Consider the following 14021-nt stretch of genomic DNA (forward strand, 5'->3'; position numbering starts at 1 on the left):
AGTTAGGTTGCTGCCTAAAGGAAAGATAGGCTGACGATTTTAGAATTTGATAGGGTAGCTGAAGTGGTAGTCGTTGAGATATAATATTGCTTAAAGTGAGTAAAAGTAATAAAAGGAAGACTATTCCGTACTCTTGATTGAAAGTAGCTGAAATCCATTAATTTTCAAAATATATAACTATTAAAAAGTATTTTTCATAGGATATCTGTGAGAATAGTAAGCTATAAAATGATGTGAATTATCTTAGTTGCTGAATATTAAGATACAAAGTACAAAAGCAGATTTTAATGTAGAGAAAAATGTAGTGCATAAAATTGAGGTCATATGTGCTAGTGATGTATGAGTTACAGGAAGTAATAAAAGGGGGGAGAGAAGTAAAGGGTATACTTTTAAGCTGATGGGACCCATTTTAAGGGTGGAATTTAAATTGCTGTTCTTTAAAACTTGAGTTTTTACCCCCCCATCACTGTTTAAGGGGGGAGCTTGATCAAAGTAGGCCTCTTCGCTCCCGTTCAGAGTATACTACTCAAAGTCGACAAGCAAGCTGTCTTTGTTTGCTATTCCTGAGCAGAGAGAGGTGATTGATACCATTTTTATATATTTAAACTTTCCCCCCACATTTATTTGAATGAGAGAAGCCCTTGTAAAAGAATGGTGTCATAGGTTAAATGCATCTGCCTGGGTGTCTCTCCTGCCTGAGGTTGTTCTTCTATGACAACATTTTATTTGCTCAACATCTTAAATACAGATGTTTAGATTTTTTTTTTTAACTCAGGAATAATGTGCTTTTATTAACGGTATTGATGATTGATTTTGAATGTTTTTACTTCAAAAAGCCAAATCTCCTGGTGGGTGGAATTTTATGAAGCACCTGTTAAGCTTTAGGGAGGAGGACCTTTTTGGCAGCAACCCAAAATACATATTTAAACAATGAGCCTGCCAAAGTCAGGAAATTATAAAACAGTTTTGAAATTGCAGAATCTGCTTTTTTTATTACCCTTCAGGTTTCTTTTGCAGCTTGGTTATAAGCTCTTTCACATGGGATTTACTAATGTTCTTACTATTTTAAGACCAGATTTAGAAAAATAAAATCAAGCTTGGAGATCTCAGGTTTATATGATAAAAGGCCATCAGATTTTAAACTGAATTGCCTTCTCAAGAATATAGGCTCACACTCACAAAACCTTTTGGAGGAATCTTTTATTTATTACTGAGTGTAGCCTGGCTGGCTTCCTTGAGTGGCGTTGTCCCTGGAGGTCTCAGGTTTTCCTCTGTGAAGTGAGAACTGCTAGATAAAAATTGTGCCCAAAACAGTGTGGAAAAGCTGAACACTCGTAAAAGTGGGGAGACCTGCTAAGGGTCTTGGCAAATTCCATTTGACCTGGATCTTTCAACATCATAACTCTCAAATTCACTGTGTCTGTTCCTACTTCTAGGATTGAAATTCAGGAACTGGGGTGGGGGGGAGTGTCAAGATGGCAACAGTATCCTCTTTGTATAGTCAGGCAATGAGATGTTCTTTGTATGCTATTGGAATTTTTTTTTTTTTGCATTTGTACTTGTATTGTGTTAAGCAGCCCCAATTTTTTATTTCAGTTTTATGGTTTCCTTACACAGAGAACAGGAATTGTGAGAACTTCATTCAGCACTCACTCCCCTCCCAGTCCAGCAAGCCAGAAAATGCTGGGTAGATGGTGGCTGGTGGTGATGGTGAGGGCAGGAGATCTACCAGAAGGCACAGGCATGAGAACACGATCCAAGCATCTCTTATCTTCAAGTTCTCCCAGACTTGTAATTGGAATCAGCATATATTTTTCCAGTTTCTCTTAGGAAAAACATTTTTACGGTCACTCTGTTACATACAGTAAAAGAAGGCAAAAAAAACAAAGTATAATTTGGATTTTTTTGTATTTTCAAGTTCTTCAGGTTCTTTGGCTGGCATTATCACTATCTATTTAATATTAGGGAATAGGAGTTTAAAAATAGCTAAGGCATCATTCCCATAAAGCAATTTGCTTTTTATTCTTATAGGACACCCATCCTGTTTGAAATTTTGTCCTGAACTAACAACAAACGTAAAGGCCTTAAGGTGGCAGTGCATCGAATGCAAGACGTGCAGTGCGTGTAGAATCCAAGGAAAAAATGCAGTAAGTACGCTCTCATGTCCCATCTCCAGGTAGATCGTTAGTGTTCAGTGTTAAGGTTTTTATTTTTTGTAGACTGTTGCTATATTCTTTTAAACAGAAGTCATATTTCAACATTGATTGTGGAGCTCCTTCATTATATTTTATTACTATTAATTGGATAACAAGAATTTGTGGCCTTTTACACTTGGTTTCAGTCTCAATTAGTCTCTAATATGTTACATTACAGGATAATATGCTTTTTTGTGACTCCTGTGATAGAGGATTCCATATGGAGTGCTGTGACCCCCCACTTTCCAGAATGCCAAAAGGTGAATTTTTAAACCATATTTAAAATATGTTTTATTACATACTCATTAGCCTTGTCCTACTGTCTCACAGCTCAGAGGTATGCAAGTTCCTTAAGTATGTTTTCATCTCCCATCTTTCTTGTAGTTATGGGTTTGACACAAATTACGACCAGAGGAGTATAACAGCATTTAGTTTGAGGGTAATGTATATAATAAAGACTATAATTCAAATACAGGGATTAAAAAGACTATTCCTCTCCTGAAACTATTTCTTTACTAGAATAAGTTTAGATTAGGTAGATCAAAAGTTTCAAACACTATCCCTATTACTCAGTACTGTGTTCAGAGGTAAGAAATTACCTCCTTTTAATGATGGTGATGATGATGACCTCAAAGTCCTGCAACAGAATCCATCACCATTTTATTGTCCATTAGTTAATATTTTGAACATGAGCATCTGAACTATCTTACATGGTTATAGCCATATTGGCTAAGGTATAAGTAAGCCTAGCTCAGTATCCTTTTTCTTATTTTATAATATATTAAACATGAAAAATAACGGCCTTGCCCAGCCAGTGTGGCTTTGTGGTTGAGCATCAACCTATGCACCAAGAGGTTGCCAGTTCAATTCCTGGTCAGGGCACATGCCCAGGTTATGGGCCCAATCCTCAGTGGGCGGTATGCAGGAGGTGGCCAGTCGATGTTCTCTCTCATTGATATTTTTATCTCTCTCTCCTTCTTTCTTCCTCTCTGTAAAAATCAAAATAGAAAAAAAATTGTTTTTTAAATAACAGCCTTTTTATTACAAAATTTCTACATTTTTATGTGAAAGGTTTAGAAAACACGGGTTGACAAAAAAGAACAATTAGAAATTCCTTCTCTGCCTCACATACTCTATTAAAAAGAAACAACATTCTATATGTTTTGTAACTTTGTGTTTTTTCTCCTCTTAACAATAGATCCTAGCATTCCCACATCATTAAATGGTCTCCTAAACATTGTTTTTAACAAGTGTGTAGAACTCCATAATATGTAGAATAGGGGTTACAAACCTGGTGATTGCGGGCCACAGATATGCTTTGTGGTTATATATGAAGATATATAAGTATTTAAGACTTCTCTAAATGCATTACAGAAGAGCTGCTACAGTATTTTTTAATTTTGAATTTGAGTTCTTTTTTGACCTTTGGTATTATTAGAAGAATAGTATAAACAAATCTCTTCCAATGAAACATTTTTATGAATTTGAGTTCTTTAGGTAGAGTACGTATGCTCCAATTTACCCCAATCTCCCTATCCCCTGTTGTGTTACATTCCAGTTTACTTCGGTCACATTATTATGCCTGGGTGGTTCCTGAACATATTTGATTTTGCAACCCCGTGTATTAAAAAACCCATAACTTACTTAACCAATCCCCTATGGTGGACATCACAAATGTTTCCAATTTTTTCCATCCACAATTATTGCCTTAAGATAAATTCCTAGGGGAGGAATTGCTGGATCAAAGGCTATGTACATGAAAGGTTGTATCAGTTTTCAGACCGACCACCAGTGTATGAGAATACCTGCTTCCCTGTACCTTGTATTATGACCAACACTCACCATTACTTTATTACATCGAGTCTAAGACACACTTAAAAAAAACAAAACAAAACAAAAAAACATTTTAACATCTTTGAAATTAAATAAATCTTTTAGTCAGTAATGGCTTACCTTTAGTGAAATAGTGTTCTTATTTTAAGTTTTTACTTATTTGATAATAGGAAAAAGATGTCTAATCGTTTTTTTTCTTTAAGTAGTGAGACTAAACATTTTTTTGTGTTTGATTATTGGCTGTTTGTATTATCACCTTTGTAAAGTGCCTATTTTATTCGTTAATCAGTTTTCTATTGGGGTTTTCACCTTTTTTCTGATTTGCTGAAGCTCATATTTTTGTGCAATTAAATTCATGAATTTTTCTCTTTATAGCCTCAGTCTTTAATTTCAGTAATGCTTAGATTATACAAATATCCACATATTTTTCCTGGTACTTATAATATTTAATTTTGTCATATTACAATATTTATCTTTCTAGAATTTATTTTTGTAAAGGATAGGAAATAATTATCTTCCTACTAGATCGTTAGTTTGTTCCATCACCACTTACTGAATCATTTTATCCATTCACCACTGATTCAAAATAAAACCTTTTTGACATGCTAAACTTTCTTATAGGCTTCAGTGTTCTGATCTTTCCGTTTTTATCCTTGACCCATTTTCCTATGCCAGATGTATAGTTTAATTATTGTAGCTCCATAATACTTAAAATTATATTTTATATTGATAGTTGTTTTTTTTAGTGTGGAAAATTTCCAGAAAGAGATGCTATAATAAATATTTTACCAGACGTTCCAAAAACTGAGTGACTTGAAAACGTCTTCCTCAAATCAAAAGATATGTAGTATCTGACATGATCAGGTCTTCATGTATAGTTATGTGGTGGAGGGAGGCTTGGTGACATGTTGGCAAGGCCTTATGGAAAGGTTCTGAGACAGGGGCTGCCCTCTGCTCTCACTATCTTGATAGGAGAAATTTACCTTTTTTGTTTAATCCTTACCCCAGGATATTTTTCTGTTTATCTTCTGATAGAATGGGAAGGAGAGAGAGAGAGAAACATCAGTATGAGAGAGACACATTGATCGGTTGTCTCCTGCACAGCCCTGGGTGCCAGAGACAAACCATAGCCGAGGTACGTGCCCTTGGCCAGAATCGAACCCATGACTCTTTGGTCCACAGGCCAAGGCTCTAACCGCTGAGCAAAACCAGCCAGGGTGAAAAATTGACCTTTAACGATGGCTTCCTGGAGAGACTGGCAGAAGGGAATGATCGACCCTAGGCAGCTCTGTAGCTACAGTTTATATTTAATATCTCTCCTAGAATGAAACATTAAAATATTTTTCTCTTGTATATATTAATTCAGGGATGTGGATTTGCCAAGTCTGCAGACCAAAGAAAAAGGGAAGAAAACTACTTCATGAAAAAGCGGCACAAATAAAACGGCGATATGCAAAACCCATTGGACGACCGAAAAATAAATTAAAGCAACGATTGTTGTAGGTTGAGATCTTATCAAAAAGAAATCTTTTATGTTGTGCTTTAAAATATAGGTGATTATAACCCCCTTAGGTCCCATTAACTTTTTACCATCATTTTTACAAACTCAAGGGATGGAGAATATTTCTCCTTTCATGTAAGCTGTGGAAAGTTTTTGAAAATAACATTTTTAATTACAATTGGCATTTTGGGGTCTTCTGTTGGCAGTATCTGTGATGCTAAGTGACAGTTTTCAAGCAGCAGGATGGAAGCAGAATGTAAGACCTGGAAACAGGCATTCAGACTACTTTGTTACTGGCAGAGCATTTGGAAGAGCTTAATTATACAAATATTTATATGGGAATTTTAAAACAAGAGAGAGATTTGTCTGTAGTGAACCTCTTTTGTTGCTCCAGATAACATTTTAGAAAAATACTTTTTTATTTTTCCTGGTGCTAATTTAGTATTACAACCTTTTAAGATCACTTTTTTGAAATACGACTTTCTGAGAAACCTGCAAAGGACTGTCCTCATGTTTTCCTCCAAAGAGTTAGACAGGACTATTTGGTACATACCTATGTGTGCAGACACACAGTACATAAAAAATAATAATTTGCTGTGGCCTCCAGGTCTACTATGATAACCTGGTTTCTGTTACCTTTGCCATGTAACTGCTTTAAAGCCCAGTAGAACATTTAGCCGGAGTTACTTGGAAAAGTACAGAAGAGATAAGAAGTGGAATGCATGTATGTTTTAAAACCTGTATAGAGTAGGGCTTTGACCAGGAACATTAAGTAAGGTGTTTAGAAATGCAATCAGTAGACATGCCTATCTGAGGCAGCTCTGTCAATAAGGCCATTGCCCGCCCTCGGAGTGTCACTGTGATGTAAAATATGAATAGGTGATCTGCATACGCCCTGAACAAACACAGGTATCTTATTTGCTTACTCTTGCCCCCTAATTTTATCTGAAGCAATTCTCACTATATTACCTGCTTTCAGAAAAACAGTACCCTTCTGCACCTTTATCCCTCAAAGGAAAAATAGAAAATGTGTGATCATTTCTAGAGTTTTTTGTGAATCTTTATGAAAACCCTTTAACTGGTAGACATTTTTAAATGGAATTTTTGTTAATTTCTGGAGGCAAGCATGAAACGTATTTATGAATAAAATCTTTCATATTAGCGTCATTTGAAGTAGAAATGATATGTTTTTGCATTCATCCTGTGTAAGCATTGTTCTTGAAATGGGACTGTATCCTCAGGGCCCAATTAAAAAAACCAAATTAGGATATAAACTTTCTAAACAAAGGACACAGCTGAAAATTGCATCTGGCACCAATCCTAACTTTTTGTTTGTCCAAAATTGTCCTTTGAGCTTAGGAATTTTTAAGACAGTCTAGGGAGTTTTCCTTTGTACATGCTTTATAAGCATATTATCCTTTCTGGGCAATCGATTCCAGATACAGTCCAAATGTGCGTTCTAATGCGAAACATTTTAGTCCGGATGAGTTGTTTATTGGTAGCCCTCGCCGTGACACTGGAGATCTCCAGTGTTAACCTGATTTGGCTGAATAGGTGGCGCCAGGCAAAAGTTCCTGGTGATTGAGCTGCCTCACATAAGCCTAGTAGCTTGTCTAGCTGATCTGCACCAGTCTCCTCTTCTGCTGACTGCTGAAATTGTTCATTAAATCTTTATGTACAGGATGACCCAAAAATGTACTCTTCTATTTGTAATTACTTAAAATATTTTTGTAACTCTGTATCATACCATTTTCAGGCTTCCATTTCTTCATTATTAGCCTTCAGCTAAATTGATAATTTTTAAAGTGCATTCTTGGACCCCAGCATAGCCATAATTCACATGCAAATATTTCCATTGTATAAAATGCTGCTGCAAAATGGGTAGCTTTCCAAGCCCTAGCCTGAGGTGAAGGCAGGCAGCTGCCGTTTCTGTGAGCAGCTGTGTTAGTGGAGTGACCTCCAGTCTCTGTTGACCACACAGCTGTATAGGCAGAACCAGCATCAAATGAACTACAATAGCAGTCAGTGCCGGTGTACAAAGATTCTGACGCCAAGTGTCTGATAATGACCATGGTAAATGTGCTGCTGCTTCACCAGACTTTTCATGTCATGTCTGACCCACTGTAGCTTTTCTTTAATCATTTCTTGAGTTTTTTGCTATTGTTGTCCTTTTTTCAGCAATATTTTATGCTGTAATTAATTGTCTCCTTTACTTTAGAGAGTATTATTGATTATCTTATCATCCTAAGCATAAACTGCTGAGAGAAAGAGGGTATCTTTTAGTGTTTTCTTTAAAAAACAAACAAAAAAAAACAGCCTTCTAATTTATATACCCAAATTCTGTTTATATAAATTTTCCAATTGAATTAAAATTGCTTCTAACTAGAGATTAGATAAGCTTATTCTTTTGCTTCTAGATAATACAACTTATTTCCTTTAATATTTCAAAAAAGACATTTCAGAAAATTATAATTACTGTGACAACACAAGGGGTAACATTTTTATGTAATTAGAATGAAAGCATTGGGTATTCTCTCAGTCTCTTCAAACATTTTCTTACTTATATTGATTGCCCTTGGGTACACATGGATTCTTCCAGTACCTGTTAGATGGGCCCTAGGAGAATCATGACTTGCAGCTGTAGTTGCTGCTACTGTTTCAACAGAGAAACATCTAGGTGGAGGCACATACATAAAAACAGTTTTTAGGGTTGCAATTCAGTTTCTCAAGTTTAAGCACATTAAATGCATCTAGTTGCTGTAAATTTGTTTTAGATACCTTTATAATTCTATTATTAAATGCTGATACTATTCTCTAAATTTTTGCCTAGGTCTGTAACCAGTGATGAAGGATCCATGAATGCATTCACAGGAAGGGGGTCACCTGGTAGGGGTCAAAAGACTAAAGTCTGTACCACACCTTCATCTGGTCATGCTGCATCTGGGAAGGACTCAAGCAGCAGATTGGCTGTTACAGACCCCACTCGGCCTGGTGCCACCACCAAAATCACCACCACCTCCACCTACATTTCTGCCTCTACACTTAAAGTTAACAAGAAAACCAAAGGGCTCATTGATGGCCTTACTAAGTTTTTTACACCATCACCTGATGGTCGCAGATCACGAGGTGAAATAATAGACTTTTCAAAGCACTATCGTCCAAGGAAAAAGGTCTCTCAGAAACAGTCATGCACTTCTCATGTGTTGGCTACAGGTACCACACAAAAGCTAAAACCTCCATCTTCTTCACTTCCACCCCCAGCCCCCATCTCTGGTCAGAGCCCCAGCTCACAAAAATCCAGCACTTCCACCTCCTCTACCTCTCCCCAGAGTTCTTCCAGCCAGTCCAGTGTGCCCTCCCTTAGCAGTCTTACTAATAACAGCCAGCTGAAGGCACTCTTTGATGGACTCTCTCATATCTATACCACTCAGGGACAGTCTCGAAAAAAGGGACACCCAAGTTATGCACCACCCAAACGTATGCGTCGTAAAACTGAATTATCCTCCACAGCAAAATCTAAAGCCCATTTCTTTGGAAAAAGAGATATTAGAAGTAGGTTTATGTCTCACTCCTCCTCCTCTAGCTGGGGGATGGCTAGAGGACGTATTTTTAAAGCAATTGCTCACTTCAAGCGAACAACTTTCCTTAAAAAGCACAGGATGCTAGGCAGATTAAAATATAAAGTGACCCCTCAGATGGGGACCCCCTCACCAGGGAAGGGGAGCTTGACAGACGGAAGGATTAAACCTGATCAGGATGATGGTAAGCAAAAGGTCAAAGCTCCAACCAAACCTGCGTCCCGTCCCTTTCTCCCCAACCCCCCCAAAAATAAATAAATCAATTCCTATTTGTCACATAGGTCTTAGCTATTTCTCTTGTTCTCACTTCACTTTCATACAGAAACAGTGAAACTTTGACCCTTTTCTAATGCTGACTAAACCTCCAAATGTTGTTTTTCCAACTAATACTCTTCCACCTTTTATTATTTATTTCCATTCATAGTGACACTAGGAACCCCAGATGCCTTCATAGCGTTGCTTATGGCTTTGTAGTCCCGCATGAGTAGCCACTGTCACGCTTCTGCCATGTCCTTTCCCGTGCGGCCTCTTCAGCCACAGCGCTGTTTGGTCGAGCGCTGTCAGGGCCTCCAACGGGTGGTTTCAGCTCCTCGTTCCCCTCTGCTCATTGCTTTCTCATGGCCAAGTTCATTCTGCTTCCTTCTCAACAAAGCCTGATCTGTGGTTCTGTGAGCTGTGCTTTTGGATGTGAGTGTGTCTGTGTGTGTATTCACTTCAGGGAGAAAACTGATTTCAGAATTTCATTTAACAAATTGGCTACCCTTTATAAAACAAAACAAAAACGTGTCATTTGGACCAAGTGGTAGATTTTATTATCTCAGAAGTAGTAATGGGAATTCTGTAACTAGACTTCTAATCTTGGTTGAAAATCTGATTTGCTTTGTGTTGCTCTTACTTTCCCTCATTTATGTATTGAAGCTATAAGAAGATGACAGTGATTATTCAAATAAAAATTGGGGTACAGCAGGGAAAGGGTGCTGCTGGACCTTTGAGCAGTGCTTAGCTGTGAAAGCTTTTAAAGCTTTTTTAAAAATCCCTATTTGCCCACTATGCTAATTTGGTACCATTTTGGTAATATATGGTGGTTACTCATGATTCAAGTCAGTGAATACACTTTCTGCTGGTTTTAAATGACAGATACTGAAATCAAAATAAGCATCAAACAAGAAAGTACAGATATAAATGTGATTGGAAGCAAGGATACCGTTACTGAAGAGGACTTGGATGTTTTTAAGCAGGCCCAGGAACTTTCTTGGGAGGTAAGGCCAAAATACCACCTTGTCATAACAAGGATAATATGTGACTTTATAAGTTATTACTGTGAAATTACTGCTTTGATTTTATAGAGACTCCCCCTCAAAATCTTCTGTGATTCTTTAACTGTGATCATGAGTATTTTTGTTGACTGTGCATTCAAAAGCAATGACTTTGTAGAGCTATCTCCACTCTTAAAAGTTGGTAGCACTCAGCTGGTCTCACAAAATAAACCAGAGTATCAGTGGTTGAAGCAGATTTTGAAAAACACCTTCTAGCCCTGGCCGGTGTGACTCAGGCCCATGTACCTAAGGGCCATGTGTTTGGTTTCCAGTCAGGGGCACATATATACCTAGTCTGTGACCCCATCTGGGCATGTGCAGGAGGCAACTAATCGATGCCCCCCCCCCACCTCTCTCTCTCTCTCTCTCTCTCTCTCTCTCTCTCTCTCTCTCTTTCTCTCATCCCTCCTTCCCTTCTACTCTTTTAAAAAAATCAATGGGGAAAATATCCTCAAGTGAGGATTATAAAAAAGAAAGAAAAATGCCTTCTAGTTGTGAAGGAATAGAGTTCTGATGATTTTTGATCAAATTTTTAAAATAGCAATTTTAAATCATTAACAAAAAGAAGAACATCGCTTTTAAATTTACCAATACTGCTGCCAACACAGATGGCCAGCCATATGAAAAATGTCTCATAACTTTAACTCTTTGGCATTGATGATGACAATATTGTGTTGTATGATCAGTTACAATCACTAATTGTATTGTCCAGTAATTTCTTTAAATTATTCCACTTAAGCCCTGGCTGGTTTGGCTCAGTGGTTAGAGCATTGGCCTGCGGTCCAGAGAGACCCGGGTTCGGTTTCCACTAAGGGCACGTACCTCGGTTGTAGTTTGTCCCTGGCCCTGGCCCTGGTTGGGTCGTGCAGGTGGCAACCATTCGATGTGTCCCTTTCATATTGATGTTTCTCTCTCTCTCTCTCTCTCTCCCTCCCACACTATCTGAACAAAATATGGAAAAATGTCCTTGGGTGAGGATAAATAAATAAATAATTCCACTTAAAATGTTAGCTCTACTTAGCTTGTTGTCACAAAACATTGAAAGGTAAGGCTATTGGATTTCTCAAAGACAAATGTATTATGAATTGTGAATTTTTTGTCAGTAGACCATATTCAGCTGGCACAGTACTCACGAATAAGCTCTGTACCCACCTCACTTCCTGTTTTAGAGGGAGGAGACTGTCTGTAGGCTCTTAAACTTTCTTTCAGTAGCAGCCACTTGGGCTAAATACTTTGATGGTTTCTACTTTGGGGGTTATTGGATATTTCCATTCCTCATTCTGCCCCAGCAGTATGCTTTGTGTTGTTTTTCCTTTGGCTAAGATGAATGTCACAATTTCCCCCAGTGTTTGAAATTTGAAGTCCTTAAATAGTACTATTTTTTTAGCCTACTTCTGATATTCATAGGGAAACAGGATGAACAGCAGGCCATTGTCTGAAAGATATTGTTAATTCTAAAGCCGTTTCTTTCCAACATGCTAACACTGGCTTTTCATTCAAGAACATTTCTTGTCTGTGGCAGGCACTGTGCTAGATAGACACTGAGGTTACCACAGTGAACAAGGCAGTCAGGTTCTTAACCTCGTGGAGCCTGCTGCACAGGAATTCGGGGAGTAGGAGGAGACAGGTATTAAAATGCAGACTTCACAGTTGATTATTTAATTACAATTGGGATAAATATTTAATGGAGGAACAATGGACTGTAAGTCTATACAGTAGCCTCCTCATCTTCTAATTTCCTCAGTTTCTATACATTGCAACAGACCATTGAATTTAGTTCAGTAGACATTTGTATTTATATCATACTCATCCTGTCTTGGTGATACTGTTTTTTAGAGTATTGGTTTGTTTATATATAAATCTTACAGAAAGTTGATTATTATTTCACAAGGCCTATGTTTTTTCAACAATATGAAAATTCACAATTAAGATTAGGGCTCTGGTCTTGATAGGTTTTCATATCCACTGGAGAAAGAACCAAAATGTAAGTGAAGAAATCCTTCCTAATACTTACATTTTATTTATTTTCCTTTTTTCCTCTCTGACAGAAAATAGAGTGTGAAAGTGGAGTGGAAGACTGTGGCCGGTACCCTTCTGTAATAGAATTTGGGAAATATGAAATCCAAACCTGGTACTCCTCGCCTTACCCACAGGAATATGCAAGGTAATGGAATAAGCCTGCAGGTATAAGCTTAATGTCATATATGTGAAGAAGGAAAAATCGCAATTGTAAAGCAGGAATTTATTATTTTCAGGACATAAATTTTGATAGTAGATCTTAAGTGCTTTCAAAACCATTACTTTTGCAGTATCTTTTTCTAGTATTTCCTGTTCTATGTAAGCTCCTAACACTCCTTAGTTATGAGGGTTATAAATTTGCCTTTTAGCTTCTAGACCATGATTTCTCTCTTTGGTTAACTGGGTAAATATTGTTTGTACATGAAACCAAATCAAGAAAATAATAGCCATTGTAAAATATTTGATCATTTCTTTTCAGTTACCTTTTTCCTGGTTAGTTTAGGAAACTAATTGGGTGGTCTCATCTCTGATTTGTGGCATTTTATTTTCAAGTTTTTTACTGAAATGTAGCAAAAGAAGGAAAAATGGGAGAATGTAGATCAGAGAGGCTTAAGAGACCCCTTCCCCAAATATTTACCTTAAAGCCATCTGTGACTAACTTGTTAAAAGTGAAGAGAAAATGTTTGTTACTCAGAAATGTCCATGAAACAGTAGAAACAAACAAGGTCTTGACTTCCCTACACTTACTGCCTTAGAGCATACGTAACTATGACACTGACTTTAAAGTGGTCTCCCTGCCAAGTACAAGTAGAAACAATTATATTCTAGGACTCTTCAGCCTTATAAGTATGCAGATTATTTTTTAAAATAATAAAGTCACTTCTTTCTGAGTAAAAGATTATTATAGTTACACTACTGACCACATATGCTATTGAAACTAGGACATGCAATCTGAAATTTGAAAAAATATGCACGGTGACTTGACAGGATCCTATCCTTATTGTTGATTTTTAGGGTAGTGGTTCCAGTTCTGGAAACCTTTCTTTCTTTAGGACATTTCTAAGAGAACAAATGATTTGTTCACAAAGTTAAGGCAACAGATATGTTGAAAAATAATGTAAGGTTTTTATGTTCTCTTTACTACCAGCTTTTCTTTGAAACTGCTTTTAAAAAATGCTATTATACAGCCTTCCTATGACTTAGAGAAAATTGAACAATATTTGTTTTCCCCCTAAACAGTATAAGCAATCTGAAAGATTCTTTGATTTAAAATTTTTAACAGATTACCAAAGCTTTACCTGTGTGAATTCTGTCTTAAATATATGAAGAGTAAAAACATCTTGTTACGACACTCAAAGAAATGTGGATGGTTTCATCCTCCAGCAAATGAAATTTATCGAAGGAAAGACCTTTCAGTATTTGAGGTAAGCATGTGTAAATAAAAAACTCAGCTTTGCCACTTAGTATTTCTAATTATTGACTGTGTACTGAATTGTTTATAGACGGTGCAAAGTATATTCAATTTTGTCATTGAAATTTAGACAGCTCTTTAAAATATCTCCATGTTTTGAAATGTTTG

General features: G+C 37.0%; 1 protein-coding gene across 12 annotated transcripts in view; it reads left to right on the top strand.

Moving 5' to 3' along the window:
• KAT6B (lysine acetyltransferase 6B) overlaps positions 1 to 14021 on the top strand; it is a 196124-nt gene that overhangs the window by 136519 nt on the left and 45584 nt on the right. For 6 of the 12 annotated variants that reach the window (XM_036265070.1, XM_036265069.1, XM_036265075.1 and 3 more), the window contains 7 exons: positions 2032 to 2147; positions 2374 to 2455; positions 5395 to 5527; positions 8360 to 8742; positions 10245 to 10366; positions 12472 to 12587; positions 13725 to 13866. In XM_036265070.1, coding sequence (XP_036120963.1) covers positions 2032 to 2147; positions 2374 to 2455; positions 5395 to 5527; positions 8360 to 8742; positions 10245 to 10366; positions 12472 to 12587; positions 13725 to 13866 — 1094 coding nt within the window. Of the gene's footprint in view, positions 1 to 2031; positions 2148 to 2373; positions 2456 to 5394; positions 5528 to 8359; positions 9292 to 10244; positions 10367 to 12471; positions 12588 to 13724; positions 13867 to 14021 lie in introns of all 12 variants that reach the window. The other 6 variants (XM_036265067.1, XM_036265068.1, XM_036265066.1 and 3 more) reach the window with 3 other exon arrangements.

Source organism: Molossus molossus, unplaced genomic scaffold, assembly GCF_014108415.1.
Source record: "Molossus molossus isolate mMolMol1 unplaced genomic scaffold, mMolMol1.p scaffold_m16_p_17, whole genome shotgun sequence".
Lineage (NCBI taxonomy): Eukaryota > Metazoa > Chordata > Mammalia > Chiroptera > Molossidae > Molossus > Molossus molossus.